Source organism: Balearica regulorum, chromosome 8 (assembly GCF_011004875.1).
Source record: "Balearica regulorum gibbericeps isolate bBalReg1 chromosome 8, bBalReg1.pri, whole genome shotgun sequence".
NCBI lineage: Eukaryota > Metazoa > Chordata > Aves > Gruiformes > Gruidae > Balearica > Balearica regulorum.
In genome coordinates this window covers 34,935,013-34,953,680 of record NC_046191.1, presented here as the reverse complement: position 1 = coordinate 34,953,680, position 18,668 = coordinate 34,935,013, and the positions used below count along the sequence as shown (strand labels likewise).

General features: G+C 40.0%; 1 protein-coding gene across 2 annotated transcripts in view; it reads left to right on the top strand.

Moving 5' to 3' along the window:
* The window catches only part of BRINP3 (BMP/retinoic acid inducible neural specific 3), a 223,917-nt gene that overhangs the window by 123,575 nt on the left and 81,674 nt on the right, over positions 1 to 18,668 (top strand). For both annotated transcript variants that reach the window (XM_075760566.1, XM_075760567.1), the window contains exon 4: positions 8,931 to 9,121. In XM_075760566.1, the coding sequence (XP_075616681.1) occupies positions 8,931 to 9,121 (191 nt within the window). The remainder of the gene's footprint in view (positions 1 to 8,930; positions 9,122 to 18,668) is intronic.

Genomic DNA, 18,668 nt, shown 5'->3' with positions numbered 1-18,668 from the left:
TTTTAGAAATGCAGTTCTATCCCTTGGTGGGTGATTATATTAAAGTTAATTCTGGTGATTGAGTATCCTTCCAGCAGGACAGTCTTGTCAAAATCCTTTATTCACCTGAGCAATGGTTCTCTTTAATACATTTCGTAACTGAATTTTAACCATATATTACAGAAAATGACAGCCTTCCTATTGTCTTTTGGCTGATATCTGAAATCTATAACAACTGAAATGGCCCATAGTAACTCCCTTTTGAAAAAGACCATTCTAGAAACAAGGTGAATTTCTGTCTTGCTGTAGTTATTTAAAATAATAAAGAACTAATTCCTATCATTATTTTGGGAACAAGTGCTTCTACAGCAAATCCATTACCATAAGAATTATAAGAACAAAGTACATATGTTGACCAGCAATCTGGAATAAAATTCCTAGAATTTCTTTTAACTACTCAGTATATTTCTTCCATGTAAAAAGTACACTTTTTATAAATGACCACATATTTTCTTGTGTATGCAGCACATAGCACATCTGAACAGAAAAACTAACCACAGCAGAGAAAGAAAAAGTTTTGTTAAAATATAAAGCATAATAATTAAAGATTTGGCTGCAGCAAGTATCCTAATGCAAGGATTATCCGATGCTAAAAATACTTTTTAGTATTATTAGCTATTTGCTAATTATTAACTAGCATAACTTTCAGTATTAACAGCCATATGATGAAATTCATTTTTAAGTTGAAATTGGACTTAATAACTTGGGGAAAACTGTCTAACAGAAGAATAGCTGCTCTTTAAAAGAGCAAAGCACCAGTATTACACTGATGACAAAAGAGCTACAGAGTTGACACCTTTTATGAAATATGGCCCTAAGTAAAAGCTAAAACTTAAAGGTAGTTCTTGTGAAGACATTTGAAAATTGTAGCTTTGGCATTCAATATTCTCCCCAAAGCCTCAGGATCTGCTGCAGGGAAACTGGAGTAAGGGATACTCTTTTCTCATCCCTCTTCAGACCACCTCACAAAGGCCCTAAAACGCAGTAACTGCCAGATGCTTGCAAAAATGTGCCACCCACAGGGTGACAGTGTTGACTTCTGGGCTCTGTCAATGCTTAATGAAGTCAAAGGGAGTTTTTGTATTAACTTTGATGGGTTTTGATTTAGGTCCCTAGCCTTAATTTTTAGGCATGATTTCAGGCACACCTGCTGCCTTCCATTATCATTGGATGGGTGCTGAATACTTTGAAAAATTGGTTCAATTAAAATAATTACAGGGAATTAGTAATTTCTAAGAATGCTTTCATGAGGTAGCTAATAACCCCATACTTTCCTGTATGTCTTAGTTCTCATTTTTGGGCTAGATTGAATGGGGATTCCCAGAGATGCTTGTCCACACTTTATTAACATGTAATTAGATTTTTTTCTTTCAATAATGTATTCGTACTCTCCCTTTAATTACAAATTGTTTTATTCTGAAAGCTTTGTCATTTATGTAGCTCCTTAAAAACAGACCAAACTGAGCGTGCATAGTACTTTTATATAATGAATCCCCAATCATCTGTATTCATGGACATAAAGGAAAGCTTGGCAAACGAACGATCCTGTGTTAAGATTTGTGTGCCTCTGTGACCATTTGGCTTTCATGAATATCCCTTTTTGACCATAAAGGGAACTCTTGCACATGGTTGTTTGTGATACGTTCTCAAGTCTTTATTCACAAACAGAAATATACTCCTCAAGGGCATTCTGAAACGAGAACTTAGGGAAGTTCTATTTTTCTTGTTGCCACAAGATAATGTGGAAAATGACATTTCTCATTGCTTCTATTTCTTATGGAAATTTTATCTTCTTGTGACACAAACCAAATGTCCATAATGAGCACCTTCAAGCTGCATGATAGAAGGACCCTATGTCATCCCGTGTTTGCAGCACAATGCTGGACTGAGCAGTGGGTTCAGGGGCGAGCTTGCGTGCCTGTGCACAGGAGTAACAACTTCTGCTTCTGCATTGACTGTCTGCAGAGTCAAATCTGCAGAGAAAGGACAGCTGTGGCTGCTCATTTTTGTTAAATTTTGTGCACAAACAGGGATGCTGTGTTGGGCTGGGCCATCACTAGGAGGTGAGGAAGTTTCCTCCACTCTCTAGGATAACACAGATCCTGTTTGCGTTAGCGAAGCTGCAAATTCACACAGCCCAGCCAGCACCGACTAGAACAGCTTTAGGGGAAAGGCAAGGGAGGACTCATACAAGGGAACTCCATCCTTGAAGGTGAGAGAAGGCTCTACCGGGCAAGTCCCTGAGCATCTCATTTAATTAGACTTGCTTTGAGCAGGGAATTGGACTGGATGACCGCCAGAAGTCCCTTCCAGGTTAAATTATTTTCTGACTCTATGAAATGTATTCCTAAATTCTTTATCAGCTTTCAACTAGCAACCCCAAAAAGCAAACATTCTCCTTTGAATCAGAGACAATACACAGTATTACTTTTCCTCCTTTTCTTCTGCATTTATAGTTTTCTCTTTTGCTTGCATACAGCATGATGCAATGAGGGTCCAGCTTGCTGGATCACATAAAAGAGCATTAGCTGCTGGACACTTTAATGGTTTACAAAAAAAAGTGTGCAGCAGTGAGCTTCAGAACAAAGTTATTGTGAAGCCTAGGGGACCACTGTGGAATAAATGTAGGAGGATGAAAATATCCCATTTTAAGGCATTCACTTTAATGCTGTTCTCACATATAGATGTAAAGGCTGCTCTGCAAAGCTATAGACTCGGCGATGAGGAAATTACAGATAACTAACATGCTACATTGAAATGACAGGCCCCTGTCCCAGGCATTTGGGTGACGTGAGTCTGATTTGGGTGCTCTGCAAGATGAAGATAGTGGACTTCAAAAATGAGTCCTCCTTGCATCTGGTAACACGGTAACTGGTCTGAATAAAGAAATTTGCAGGCAGTTGCCAATGCTTCTTATGAAACTAGAACATTTTTAGGCAATTGGCTAAATGATAATCTCAAACGTTTGAGGTAGATGGATTTATTTTTGCTGTTATTGTCAGTCATAATTGCTCAGCGTTCATTCCAAAACCATCAATACATACATTCACCTCTCTGGGTCAGGAAATATCCCTTGATAATGTTGAAGGCTTTGAGAATAAAAAGAAAAATAAGTAGTTTTGTCTTTACAACAGACGATCTTAATGGGCACCAGCAGATCATCTTAACCTCTTGTCATTCTCCTCTCCACTGATCACAGCTCTGCAAGTGGGTTTGGTAGTTACGCCTTCACTATTCTACGCGCTGAATAAAGAGGGTCAGATTTTCTGTCCCTGATTAATATTCCTCTCGAGCAGTATATTAGTCTGCGTACCGAGATGGGAGAAATTTTCAGATGCTGTAAACCAGTGAATCTCAATGAACTCTGAAGGATTTATGATCATTTACACTAACTGCTGATATGACCTTTGTTTTCTGTAACACTTCTTTCAAGGTAAGATACAAAGTATTGGCAAATAAGGGAGGGAGAGTCCAGTCCTAAATGGCTGATGTGAGAAAGAAATTTGACAATTTAGCATCAGACTTGCAAACACCCCACCCAGGTATGTAAATATTCCAGAATTTAAGATTATGGATGCTAAAGGGAAGAAAAAAAAGCAGAAATACATTTTCTTTTTTTTCTCCCCATCCACCCAGTGAAGAAAAATTTTAAACTGTAAACCAGATGGTTTGTATGGAATTAACGTGCACTGTTATTCACTGGAACCACAGAAATGATACCACATCTGGCCTGGCATTAATTTATATAGGTTTTGAACCTGTACGCTTCCATCAGCATCTGTTTAAGTTTGGAAAAATGACCTGATAAAACCCTAATGGTACATTCTGTGTACCACACTCTGTGATCCATACATGAATAGATTTCCCACTAGCGCTAAGATATCTTTTATAACAAAGACATAACAATTCTTTAATTTTTTTTTTTTTTTTTTTTTTTTACGGTACTGCATGACAGCTATTCTAGATATTCTATTTAATCAGAAACTTTTGAGGAGTTCATAGGCCAAAGACCATTATATCTTTGTAAGATACATATATGTGTATGAAGACAGAGCTTGAAGTAGGTAACTGCGGATGATGCTCAGATATATCTGCCTTTGAGTGCTTTCCTTTTGTTACTGTTTCTTCACTTTCTGACATGAAGTGATGGGAGCTGCTTGGATCACTACTTTTTCCTACCGCTACCCAGTCTACAGATGAAAATATGAAACATCAATGTATATAATCCTTTCATCATTACAAAGATGTGGGTACAGGAAAACAATCTCTCAATAATTGAGGCAGAAAATAGCACTAAATATTTAAATAACATGAATATGTATTATTATGTATAACAAAATATGTTTACTCCTTCAATAGACAGTTATATTTAGTTGCAGTTGTTGTGGTGTTATTCCAGTTCTACCATGTCAATGATGCTGATTTGCATTTTTTATTTAAATAATTCCTGAAGATATTTTTAAGATGCACACAAAATTAATTTCTAATTTCTGAATGACATTAATAAACTGTTGTTTAGGAGCCTTATATCTAAATGGCCATGGATGGGTTATGAGTCTAGTTAAACTCCTATCTATCTATATTATTTCATACCTCTATTTTTTTGAAAAACAGCACGTGGAATATTTTTCTCAGCTCAAGACTTTAACTTATAAATATAAATCCTGGAAAATATGTTCATATAAACCTAGAAAGAATAAAATATATAGGCCAAGTTGTAAGCTTGCAAATTCCAGGGCTTGCAGGGAGGTTAGTATACGTCGTGCCAAGGTCAGTCTATAGTGTGACTGTCCGTCTCCTGCCCCCTGATGTGTATCTGTCCGTGACAGCAGCTACATGGTAATACAGCGTCAGCGTAGTCACTCTGCTAATTTCTTGAACCAATCATTAGATTATGTGGCATTGTTTTGTGAGCATTACCGAACGTTTTTTATGCTACTTCTTCTCAACCTGAAAATTGAACTTAACTGACTCTTGAATTTGGTGAAGTAGAGAGAATACTACTTTCAGAGCCTGCAGAAAGCACAGCTGTGCGGATCTGAAGCTGAATAACCATGTTTTCTTAGTATTCACTGTCATTCATCCTTTTCAGTTCTTAAAATTCATAACCTTTAATAGTTTTCTAAATCACAGTTGTTTTTTAGCTAATGCTTGGATGTCTTAGCCTGTTTCATAACAGGCTGTTCTTCTTTACTGTTTCACCAGTAAAAACCAAGATTCATCCATGTTTCAAATGTGACAGAAGAATCTCTTTTGGCATGGGTTTAATTTTCTCTAAATTAAATTAAAATTAAATTTAGATTAAAATTAAATTAAATCATATTGTCTTCCACAAATAAAATATGAGTCTGCCGAGTTCTGGGTGTGAAAGGGAGCCCTGTTACAACTCTGCAGCGACAAGGATGCCCGAGTACCAACATATGGGGGAGTTCCCTGGGTTTTAATCCACTTTTTCTAGCAAATTCTAAATCAGCTCTGACAGATTAAAAATTTTCAGAATCTGTAGGATGCCTTTTGAGCAGCAAATATTTTTGAAACCTACCTGATTGCACCCAGTATTAGCGTAGTGCCTGAGAATACCAGGGATGAACTGGGACCCGCTTGTCTGAGATGCCAGACAGACACAGTGCAGAGATTTTTGAGGAGAAAGAGCTTCCTCTGTGTTTACACTGAAGGCCCCATCACTCCAGCTGCATGCCTTCGCTCAACCTTGGGACATGTAGTCTGATGTGATCTGAGTCAAAGTAAACATTCAAGATCACTTCAACCCAGTTACGGAGCCTGAAAAAAAAACGTGTCTGTCGGAGTGGGGACGGTGGGGGATGCCGGGGGATCCTGCCTGCCAAAACACACCCACCAGCAATGGCCACGGGAAGCGTGGCATCAAGCAGGACTGGGATGATAGGATGATGTGATAACTGCGAGGGGGTTCAAAGGTTATTCTCCTGACATTTTCTGATCAAAACAAAGCAATGCAACACACCGCAATGTCCTTTTTCAAGTTATTTTTTTTTTAAATTGGAGTTTTCATTGCAGTTCTTTCCCTCCTAGAGAACAAATGTTTTTGATGGGGGAAAAATAAAAAAACTCTGTTTTAATAATAAAACTTGCCAGAATTCTGTTGAAATAGAAGCAGTCTCACCATCTCCACTAATCACTAATATATATCAATCATCAAAAGTGTTTACACCAGAGTAAGATGGGGTGACATACTGGCTAATGAAACACAAAGAACCTCAAAAAATTGTTTTTTCTCTACTTTCCAGAGATTTTCTGTGACAGTAAGGGCTTGTTTTCTTTTATGTTACAATTCGTTATAAGATATTTTTTGTGGAAAGCCAGTCAAACATGCAAAAGTCACTTTATTCTAAATACACTAGCTAAGACCTCTGGAAAAAGGGAGAAAAAGGAGAGGAATCTCCTAGTGAAATTTTGCACCTTATTTGCACAGCCTGAACTGGTCACCGATACAGCATTTGCCCCTCTGACTTCTGATGTTGCCTGCTCTGCTACAACTGTGTCTTTATAGCTCCACGAACAGCTGCACAAAGCCCCTGGCCCCTGGCTCAGATCTCAGCCCACTCTACTGTTTTTCATTTCAGAAATATCTTTCGTACTGGCGAGAGTCACAAGGCAGGTTTTGAAAAGGCAGAGTTTATTGCGTAGGCATCGCTGAATGCCAACAATGCTGGAACCTAGACCAGGTTTTGATGGCAAATTTCTCTCAAAATACAAGTCATCACACTTTGCTGTGCTTTTCCAGTTCTCTGCTGACGGCAGCTGGCATGGATGCAGCACGGTGTGAGTAACGGCCCACCTGGCCACAGGGCCTGCACCACGTGTCCGCGTAGCGTAGCAAAATGCGGTGCACAACTCTGCACTGATGAATGTGCTCACGCCTGCCCTGCCAAGCAAACCCTAGTCTGCTTTGCAGGAGGTTTTGGCGGTAGTTAAATACAGTGCGAACCTAAGTCTACTTATTACAGCAGAAAGATTAGGTAACCGGATGGGGAAATCCTGTTACTTACACAGGCTGTTTTAATTCCTGTTCTTTGGAGTTCAGGCAATTAATCTCTGCTTTGATGACTGTGTGCACCAAAAAAAAAAAAAAAAATCCATTACAAAACTGTAGGAGGAGAAATATAAATATAGTGGTGAAGACTGAGGTAGGCTCCAGCTGAGTATCCAGCTGTCCTGGGCAGCAGCTGTCCCTTCCAGGATGAAATAAACACACTGGACAAACCCGGCAGGTCTAATCAGATAAGAGGCTCCTGGATAATGGCAGTTTTGCCTATGTAATGTCTGGAGGGCTTGACTGGCCTTTGAATTTGTGAAGAGATTGGGAAACACCGTAAGGTACATTGATTAACATGAACACACTCCTCTTTCTCCAAACACAAATGAATTTTGCAAGCCGAGGTAGCTATGTGTCAAATTTGTCAACAGACGCAGTCTCCTGCACGGAGGCATGCATTCTTCATTTAGCATTGCTCACCACCAAGCTTATCTCCCTTTAAAGATGATGTCATGTTTTCATCCTACATATTGTCCCTCTACAGCTATTACTTTTTGGCACATAAACTCATCCAAAGCTGGCATCCCATCCTCTGAATGGGCAAAATGCCACTGCAGCAGATGGGCGAGCGATGAAACTAGCACAATGGGCGAGTCAGACCCTATCAGGGCAGCTTCCTTCCCAGGAACAAGGAAGTGGAGTTGTTCAGCACCTAAAATACAGGTATAATGATATTAATCATTTATTTTTGAGATTAATTTTGAAGAATACAAGTTACCAAACACAGGCTCAGAAAGTGAGAAAAGTATTTTTGTAGCTACTTCAGACATAAGTTGCACAGAAGAAAATACTGAGTCAATAAATTACTTTTCTAATTCATTTTCTGAAGTAGAGTTTTGCCTAAACATAATACTAAATGAATGAATTCTTGCTTAGCCTGAAATGCAGAGAAAAAATATCCATGAAATAAATAAAAATAAACATGGAAAATTCCCTACAAATTTAACATTATCTATAGGTCTGTTCTGGAATGGTTCTCAATAACTCGCTCAGGAGAACAAGTGAGATTTTGCTTTGGTTTTATTTTCAGTAATCCTACAGAGAAAGGAAATGAGAAATCGTAAGATGCTGGAGCTTCTCTTTGCTTTTGGAAAAGCACCTCTGCTTTGGGAGTTATTAAAGTGTTATTTATGTTTCCTCTTTTTTTAAAGAAACTGATTAACATTCTTATCATATATTTTTATAGTTTTGGTTATATGAATTTGATTTAAGACAGCTGTTATATCAAGTTTCAGGCATCTTAGCATTTCTGAATTGATTACAAAGCACAGATTTGCTTATAACAAGATTGCTTATAACAAGTAACAAGGTATCTTTCCCGTGAAATCAGGTATGATAGACTTCTTAAAAGAAGGAAACAAAGTCTCAAGTATTACACTGGTTTCATTTTCTTTTACACTAACGTTAAATACTAAAAAATGAATGTATAAAGCAACCTTGGAAATAAACACATTTTACACATGATTTAAATTGAATGTCTTCAGAGTATCTCTATATCGTAAACAGGAGTTTGTATAGCAGACTTATCCCCAGTGTCATTGCATTCTAGACATAAATATGTCCTATTGGATGGTTGTCATTCATATGGGGCACCAAAAAAAAAAAAACCAAACCAACAATAGAATACTAGATACTAGAATAGTATCTGTTGTCCATGTGCTTAGGCACTGAAGTATCTGCATATGCCACCAGGGAGGGATATCTAAACATTAGACAACAGCTACGTAAAACTTTGACTTGCCACCTTATTTCTGGCCAAATGAGGCCTGCAGAAGATGTCACTGATGAATGCTGTGGTTTCTGTTTCCCTGCTCAGGAGAGGAGTCACTCACAATTTTTGTGGACAAACGGAAGCTGAGCAAGAGGTCGGAAGGAAGTGATCTCAGCACGAACAGCTCTGCGGTGACTCTGGAGACCCTGCACCAGCTCGCAGCCTCCTACTTCATTGACAGGGACAGCACGCTGCGCAGACTCCACCACATCCAGATTGCCTCCACCGCCATAAAGGTAGGGGAAGTCCCCTAGGACCAACCTGCAGATGTGTTTCCAGATTCACTTGCTGCTTCTCAGGAGAAATGTGTTTTGATTAGTAAAAAGGTTTGTTGACAAAACAATGCTCTAAACTTTTTTTACCAGAATCAAAGCCTTCAATTGATAGTGAAGATTCTAGTTTAGAGGAGGGTTTAGTGCACTAAAGATACTACTCTTGATGAGTGATACATAATTTGAATGGTACAGATGGTCCTTATAGAACTGTTTGTTCATCGAGACAATCTCCTTTACCTGTGTGCTCAGCAACTGCATTTATAGACAGACTTATATTCGTGTACAGGTGTGTACAGTTCCCTCATACTTCTTTTCTTCTTTTTCTTCTTTTTTTTTTTCCCCCAAACATAGTTATTGTACTCCTGTACAGTTTTATTGTTTTCGTGGAGTTTTTTGGGTTTTTTTTTTGTTTTGGTTTGTTTTTTTACTGACCTTTGAAACAGCTCGGTGCTCTTGATTCTGTAGTTTCATAGAGGCACATCTTATTTTCTGTTAGGAACTTCTTTCAGTACAGTTTGTCAGTCAAAGCGTCCTGCCTACTGACTGCTGTAGGTCACTCAGTGTAGGCACTGGAGGATGCTTGGCTAAGATCAGTGCCCCAGCAAGTATTATGTAAAGCAACGACTGTTCTTTTGAGCAGCTCCGTAGCCTAATGTTGCTTATTCAAAATAACATCTCTCAGTCCATTTCCAGCATTGAAGAGGAAATAAAATTTTAACTTGCATTTGAATATGCATTAATTATGAAGCTTTTAATGTAAGATGTGATTTAGAATCCATTCCGTTCAATGGATCTTTCCATTGGTAACTAAGGTCTTCATTAAAGAACATCTGAAGCCAACTGCAGTTTCCAACTACCTTAACTGTTAAAGTAAATATAAATTTGCCTCCTCGGGAGTGCCAGGGCCTTTGCAGTGAGAAGGACACAACCAGAACTGGTGGCTCGGCAGCACCTGTTCAGTTTGGCTGCTGGTACATGGAGGATATTACTCCTGTCCCATCCATCATGGGCTGGCGGCATGGCAGCTAACCCCAGCTCAGAGCTGGTCATCCACAGGTGCAGGACAGTGTTTGGCTGTTCAGGCAGCACAGCTGAAAATGTAGCAGAACCAACACAGAGTCCAATCTCAGCTGAGGGCTGTCCATCGGATTGCACAGTCTTGCTGCAGACCTTCATACTCCCATCCCTCTGATCTGACTTATCTTCATAATCTCATTGTTTGTTATGTAGATGTACAGCAACCTTTAAAACTAGGCTTTTTCCATCAAACTGCATGCAAAAATTTCCACACCACACAGCTCGGTGTTGTCGGCAGACTTGCTGAGGGTGCACTCGATCCCACTGTCCATGTCGCCGACAAAGACGTTGAACAGCACCGGTCCCAGTACTGACCCCTGAGGAACGCCACTCTTCACTGCTCTCCACTTGGACATTGAGCTGTTGACCACAACAATTTGAGTGTGACCATCCAGCCAATTCCTTATCCACCGAGTGTCCATCTGTCAAATCCATGTCTCTCCAATTTAGAGACAAGGATGTCCTGCAGGACAGTGTCAAATGCCTTGCATAATTTCAGGTAGATGACATCAGTTGCTCTTCCCTTACCCACCCATGCTGTAACCCCATCATAGAAGGCCACCAAATTTGTCAGGCACGATTTGCCCTTAGTGAAGCCATGTTGGCTGTCACCAATCACCTCCTTATTTTCCATGTGCCTGAGCATAGTCTCCAGGAGGATCTGCTCCATGATCTTGCTGGACACAGAAGTGAGACTGACTGGCCTGTAGCTTCCTGGGTCTTCCTTGTTTTCCTTTTTAAAAATGGGGTTATGTTTCCCCTTTTCTAGTCAGGGGGAACTTCACCGGATTTCTGTGACTTCTCAAATGTGATGGAGAGTGGCTTAGCCACTTCATCTGCCAGTACCCTCAGGACCCGTGGGTGCACCCCATCAGGTCCCATGGACTTGTGCACCTTCATGTTCCTTAGATGGTCTTGAACCTGGTCTTCTCCTACAGTGGGCGATAGTGGGCAGTTCTTCATTCTCCCAGTTCCTGCCTTTGCCTTCTGTGACTTGGGCAGTGTGGCTAGAACACTTGCTGGTGAAGACCGAGGCAAAAAAGTTGTTGACTACCTCAGCCTTCTCCATATCTCAGGTAACCAGGTCTCCTGTATCATCCTGGAGGGGGGCCTACATTTTATCACTGATGTACCTATAGAAGCTTTTCTTGTTGCGCTTGACATCTTTGGCCAGATTTAATTCTATCAGAGCTTTAGCTTTCCTAACTTGATCCTTGTCTACTTCAACAATTTCTCTGTATTCCTCCAGAGTAACTCACCCTTCTTCCACCCTCTGTAGACTTCTTTTTTGTGTTTGAGTTTGGCCAGGAGCAATTTGTTCATCCATGCAGACCTCCTGGCAGTTTTGCCTGACTTCCTCTTTGCTGGGATGCATTGGTCCAGAGCTTGGAGGGGTGACCCTTGAATATTAGCCAGCTGTCTTGGGTCCCTCTTCCCTCCAGGGCTTTGTCCCATGGCACTCTATCAAGCAGGTCCCTGAAGAGGCCACAGTCTGCTCTTCCGAAGTCCAGGGCAGTGAGGTTGCTGTGCACCTTCCTCGCTGCCCTGAGGATCTTGAACTCCACCATTTCATGGTCACTGCAGCCAAGGCTGCCCTTGAGCTTCACATTCCCCACCAGTCCCTCCTTGTTGGTGACAACTAGGTCCAGAATTGCACCTGTCCTCGTTGGGTCCTCTATTACTTGGAGAAGGAAGTTATCACTGATGCATTCCAGGAACGTCCTGGATTGCTTATGCCCTGCTGTGTTGTCCCTCCAACAGATATCAGGGTTGAAGTCTCCCATAAGGACCAGGGCTTGCAAATGTGAGGCTGCTCCTATCTGTCTATAGAGGGCCTCATTTGCTTGGTCTTCCTGGTCAGGTGGCCTGTAGCAGACCCCAACTATGATGTCCCCTGCTCCTGCTCTCCCTTTAATCCTGACCCGTAAGTTCTCGGTTGGTTCCTCATCCACAGAGTCAGATGTCTGTGTTCCAGCTGATCATCTTGAGGGTTGATTCAGGAGAAGTGACACCCTTGGGGACCTGAGGACCAGGGTGACCACAAGCCAGGTCTGTGCTTTCCCTTCCTGGACTGCTCCAGGGAGGAGAGTGAACCCACTCTGTAAACAGTGTAAAGTTTACACTGTAAACTATTGGGCAGTTCTTAATGTTTCCAGCTTCTCCATCTAGCGCTTCCTTAATAGATTAAGGTCGGTCTTTACAGATGGGACACAGAGAGGGATCCATTAAGCCTCTTGAGTTCCAAAGCCAAATCAACACTGGATCAATATTAGGTGAGAATGATGAAGCTCAATTAATCTTCGGGGGGTGGGGGGGTGGGGGGGTGGGCGGGGAGGGGAAAAATCACCAGCAATAAATATCTGTTTTCCCAGATTCTAAGAATTTCTCTTTGGAAAGCAACACACAATGAAACATTTTTCTCCCTTATATAATTAAAACAACTAATACTTCAGCAATTCCTATATTCTTCATTCAAATTCATTGAGATATGTGATAGCTGACTTTTTTCTTATAGGACTTGATACATAATTTTGTGGGACTGATACAGGAAGATAATATTTTGATAAGTTTTATAATTAAGCTTTTCTATCAAAAAACTAAGTTATGTCACAAAGAAAAGACAGCATTAAGAAGGGGGAAGTAGAATTAACATTAAAGTCTTCATGTTTAATTCTTATATATCTAGTGAAAAACAATACCATTTAGAGCAAAATCTGTTGACGTGCAGCATGAGGAAAGAGAGAGATGTATTTGATGAATCAAGCTCGTTAATCAATTTGTTTGTAATCAAGTTTGTTAGCTGTGACATAATTATCCTTAAAAATAACATGAGTACAACTGATTGAGGCTTTGCATTAATCACATAGACAATAAATTGTTTATTCCACATTAAGAAAGGTAAAATCACCATGTTACAACATTTTCAAGTGGAAATCAAGTGTCCATGGGAGCTAATCAGAGCCTATATCAATATTTAACTTATTTAAAAGTCCCTGATACATACATTCTTTCAATATTATTTTAATGCATGCATTTTAGTGTAAGTGGTTAGGCTTATATGCTAAATCAACAGTTTGCAGCCTCAAGGGCCTCATTGGAAACTCACCAAGCGCCTGAAGGCTGCATCTAATTTGCATATACATTTGCATGAATGTACATCCTGTTGTGTTTGAAATATTACAGATCCAACATTACTTCCTTTGCATGCTCATTTTAGAAGCTTTTTCCTATGAAAATTTCTCTTCAGATGCACCGATGGCTGTTAGTTCTCCCTATTAACACCCCTGTTAGGATGACGGGGTGTGCTCTCCTCTTGTTTAAAAAAATCCTGTACGGTCTTGGAAGCAGAATACAAATAAAGTCAGCAAATGTTTTTCTTTCCCTGTGTGGTATCTTTAATGAGCAATATTCTCAGCTCTTCCAACTTGGTGTTGCTCTCGCTTCAATACAGCCATGTTAATTTGCACCTGTTGAAGATCTAACCATGGTCGGAGGCCCAGGGGAAGGTGAAATGACCTGAGACCCAGGACTATGCAATGACCCTTATCCATATGACTGACCTCTTTCCTTTGCTGATGGGTGGATAGTGTGAACAGTGCATGAAGGCCACAAGTTACTGTAGCATCTACTGTGATTCTGGCAGCATCTTCTGTCATTGTCCCCTGGCAGAATGACCTTGGTGTACTACACTGAGATCGTGCACCCATACTCCTAAGAAAGAATTAGGAGACATTTCCAACAGTGGGTAGGTGGGACAGGGTGTGCATAGTATGTCTAGATTTCATTCTGCTTTCTGAGCTTCATGCAGCTGTGAACCACCAGTATACTCCTGCACTCTGCATCAAAGTTGTTTCCATAAAGAAAAAAAAGATGGGTCATTGTCAGAGGAGACTCCCTTCTGAAGGGAACAGAAGGGCCAACCTGCAGAGTGGACCCACTCCTTAGGGAAGTCTGCTGCCTTCCTGGGGCCTGGGTTAAAGATGTAAAAAGAAAGCTTCCTACCCTGTAACGGCCCTTGAATTAATGTCCATTATTGGTTTTTCAGGTAGGCAGTGATGAAGTTGCAACACGAAGTCTGAGGGCAATCAGAGACCAGCTGTTCTCCAGGTACCCAGCCCCCTGAGCTGGAAGACAGGGACAGGGAGCAGAATGAAGCCCCCATAATGCAAGAGGAAATGGTTAATGACCTGCTACACCACTTAGACACACACAAGTTTATGGGGCTGGATGGGATCCACCCAAGGGTTCTGAGGGAGCTGGTGGAAGTGCTCAACAAGCCACTTTCCATCATTTATCTGCAGTCCTGGCTAACCAGGGAGGTCCCAGTTAACTGGACGTTAACCGATGTGACTCCCATCTACAATAAGGGCCAGAAGGAGGATCCAGGGACCTACAGGCCTGTCAGTCTGACCTCAGTGCTGGGGAAGGTTATGGAGCAGTTCATCCTGAGTGCCATCACGTGGCATGTACAGGACAAGCAGGTGATCAGGCCCAGTCAGCATGGGTTTATGAAAGGCAGGTCCTGCTTGACTGACCTGATCTCCTGCTATGACAAGGTGACCTGCTTAGTAGATGAGGGAAAGGCTGTGGATGTGTCTACCTGGACTTTAGTAAAGCCTTTGACATCATTTCCCACAGCATTCTCCTCCAGAAACTGGATGTGGTGCTCAGGGACATGATCCACCACTAGGTGAACTTGGCAGTGCTAGGTTAATGATTGCACTTGATGAACTTAAAGGTCTTTTCCAACCTAAACTATTCTATGATTCTGTGATTCTAAATGACCCCAAATTATCTTTGCTAGAAGCCGTAATTCCACCACTGTCACTAATGAACTTCTGCACTAAGTCCAAACAATTGTGCAGAACACATAAGAAACACATTGGTGGCATGGTAAATTAAATACTATTGAATACTCTCATTGCGTTCTGCAAAAGGATAAACACAGTTATGTTAGGCAAGTATAACATTGCTGGTCAATAAAGTGAGGCTGGTACAGTAGCCATCTTTTGGAGGGTGTCTTCTTCCATTCCAGAATACATTTTCTTTCAAGGGAGTTGGGGCAGGTGAATACAGTGTAGGTGTTATCTTTGGGTCCAAACATCTGTGGGACAGCCATGGTGCAACAAAACAACAGGAGGCAACAGAAGAACAGATGCATAAATTGAATTTTCCACCAGCTATTTACAGCCAGATTACAGCCCATTTATTCCATCTGAGTGAGAAAGAATAAACATCCTTGAGAATGTGCCCTCTAATTTCAATTAAATTTTATTGTGCAATTTGCTTTTTTCTTCCCCCAAACCACTTTTTTTTTTTTTTTTTTTTTTTTTTGCTATGAGATATTTACACACTTTTGTTGTCTCTGAAAACTTTAGATTACACATAGTTTATAAGAACAGGGCTCTATTGTAATGGTAACTATATCTGATTATCTATAATTAACTCATGAATGACTCATGGTGTGCTGTTAGAGAAGAAACTTAAGTGTAATGAAATTAGTTTTTCACTCAAAACTCAGACTGAAATACAGACCATTTTTTTGTTTCTTTGTTTTGTCTGAAAAAGCTTGCCTGTCATTTTTTTCTTTCACACCTCATACTTGAATGTGTTTTTCCATGGATTCAAGTAATTGCTGTCATCAAAAGTAGAAATGCTGAAATGCTATAAAGCCTTGTGCTTGTGTTGTTAGATTTCTGGCAAATTCTAAATGTAGATAGTTTTCACAGTTTTGTATAAACAGCCAAATTTTTGAAGCTTTTGAAATCCAGATCCTGAACCCTTTTGCCCTCACTTTTCCTATTCAGTTTGTGGACAGGATTTAAGACTGTATAGCTGAGAAAACTTATAAATGACCAAAAATTGGGAAGCTCAAAAAATTGTGCCCAGCAAGAGCTTTAATTTATAAAATCACAGTTAGAAACATTGGGCGGGAAACTCCTGTAATATCAGATATTTGTTGACTCCATCGGAGAAATTAAATAGTAAATGTAAGTTTAATTAAAGAAACCTGGGGAAGTAAAACCCAGAAATGATTGTCCCTTTTCAAAAACTTGTGGCTTCCCTATTGTGTAGGTATGGTGATGTTATTTAAGCATGTCACGGAAAAGCCGCAGTACAGATTTTCAAGGACAGGTATTGTTCAGGTCCATTATGAATTTCCAAGTTCTTCACTACCTTGGGAGATCGGACTGTCTTCATATAAGACCAAAGCTTGAAATTTTTCAAAAGAGGAGTTAAAAATTAAGATTTTCAGGAAATACATAGAAATTGTGCTCCGAAATTTTTGTCTTGATGTGGTAAAGTGTCTCCCACAAAATTTTTGTGAGAAGTGAATACTTTTGCCGTTACATTGCAGATCTCACTCATTATTAAAAGCATCAAAAAATCATCTCGCTATTAATATGGCTAGGTATGGATTTTTAAATTTAAATTCTGGTCATTATCTAATCTTACCAGAGGAACTGGGACCTGCAGTTAGGCACCTAGCTTCCGTTACATTTCGGACATCACCTGGCTCCTAAGGGTCTTTCAGTAATCTGAATTTAACTGTGGATTTGGATAGGCAAGTTTAGACAGCTGGGATCAAAATGCTGACAGTCTGGTCTCTGAGCCTGGCTAAACCATGCCACAAAGCACGTCACAGAGGCCATGAGCTAGTACGTGGTGCTGACATCAATAAAACTTGAAACACAGGACACGACCACAATGCTGTGTCCAGACAAATACGCTGTGCTTCTCAACAGGGTTTATTTGCTCAGGAGCTGTCCTGGACTTCCACAGCTATATCCCTTCTTTTTCTGAACCGAGACCTATTTCAGGTAGCTAAGATGTCTCTGTACCATGTTCTACTGCACAGCACAGGAGTTCTGGTTGTCTCATTATAAAATTGAAGTTTTATACATTTATATCTGGGAGATGTTGGAGGTCTTTGGATGAAATTTGCCATAGGTATAACAAAATCTTGCGATTGCTATGTGTGGACTGTTAACTAATCCTAATAATACACCAAGTGTAAAGGTTAGGCATTTATTTCCATATCTTATTCAAGAATTTAAGGTGATGATATTAAAAACAACTTTAATTCATTTGGACAGACGAGTTTTAATTAAATTGAAACTCCAGGGCTGCTTTCTCTAAAAGGTAATGTAGAGGTCAGATCTTCAGCTGGTGTAAAACAGCACAATTCCTTTGAGAATCTGGCCCTCACTATTTCAGAGATTGAGAGAAAAGGGGGGGGAAAGGACCAGCAAGTTAATGAAATAACATGTTTTACTAAACACTCTCAGAATGCATACTCAGCAACATAATTGACATGATACATCACAGCAGCTGCAGCATGACACTCGTAAAAGGATGTGTTTTACCAGCCTCTAATACAAACTACACTGTCTCATTATATTTTCAGCAATGTGCATAGAGGAGTAATGAGTGCAAGAAGTTATAACATCGCCAGCTAGTTGGTAACACAGCATGAAATGCTTTCAAAGCAACAAAATAGCACATAATAGAAATGCTAGAATGTGCATTTTGGAAAGACTTTAGATAACTATTCTTCACTTTAAAAAAAAAAAAAAGGCCCCACACAAAAAAAGGGTAGACTGTACGACATGATAGACCATAACAAACTGAAGGACTTTGTTATATCAATTATGTAGTTTAGTCAAGAGAGAAGGATAAAAAATACCCCAAGAAAATAAAGACTGCCAAACCCTAAGCAGGTTATAAATATACATATGTAAACAAGAGACCTTAACAGCACTCATACAACACTTGCCATCACAGTTGTCAAAACCCTATAAACAATTCATACTACAGTTCCTTAAATGTTTCATTTTTTTTTTCCCCTTAAAAAGAGAAACTAAAGTAAATACACCCAGAAAATGGAGAAGGGCTTTAATATTGAGATGTCCACAGTGAACACACTGAACAATGCAGTTAGAACAGATCATTCCAACACTAATTTGGAGGCACACAGATTTCTATGGATTTTAATTCGGTCTTTATTCTGGCTCTGCAGTGGTTTGTATATGGGTTGAGAAACTTACTTCAGCACTCTCCATGTCCTCCACTCTCCAATCGACAGCTATTGCCTGTCAGCAGGGCAGAAAATGTCAAGCAAGGCCTATAAAAATCACAGAACATTTCCCTACCTCTGAACCCTAAGAAATATCAGATAGTATGGATCAACAACATGTATGAACATGAAGGTCAGATTAGGAAGAATATCTCAGGGTAAGAGAGACTCAGAGTCGGAAGAAATAAACTTGGAGAATAATAAAAGGCTGTTGAAAGGTATCAGCGGTCGTATTATTTTTCCTATAGAATTTATACGCAAAATACATTTTGACATGTTTTGCTGTTATAGATTATGATTCAAACAGCAATCATCCTCTTCAATCTATTAATTTAATGGTACAAAACACTCCTG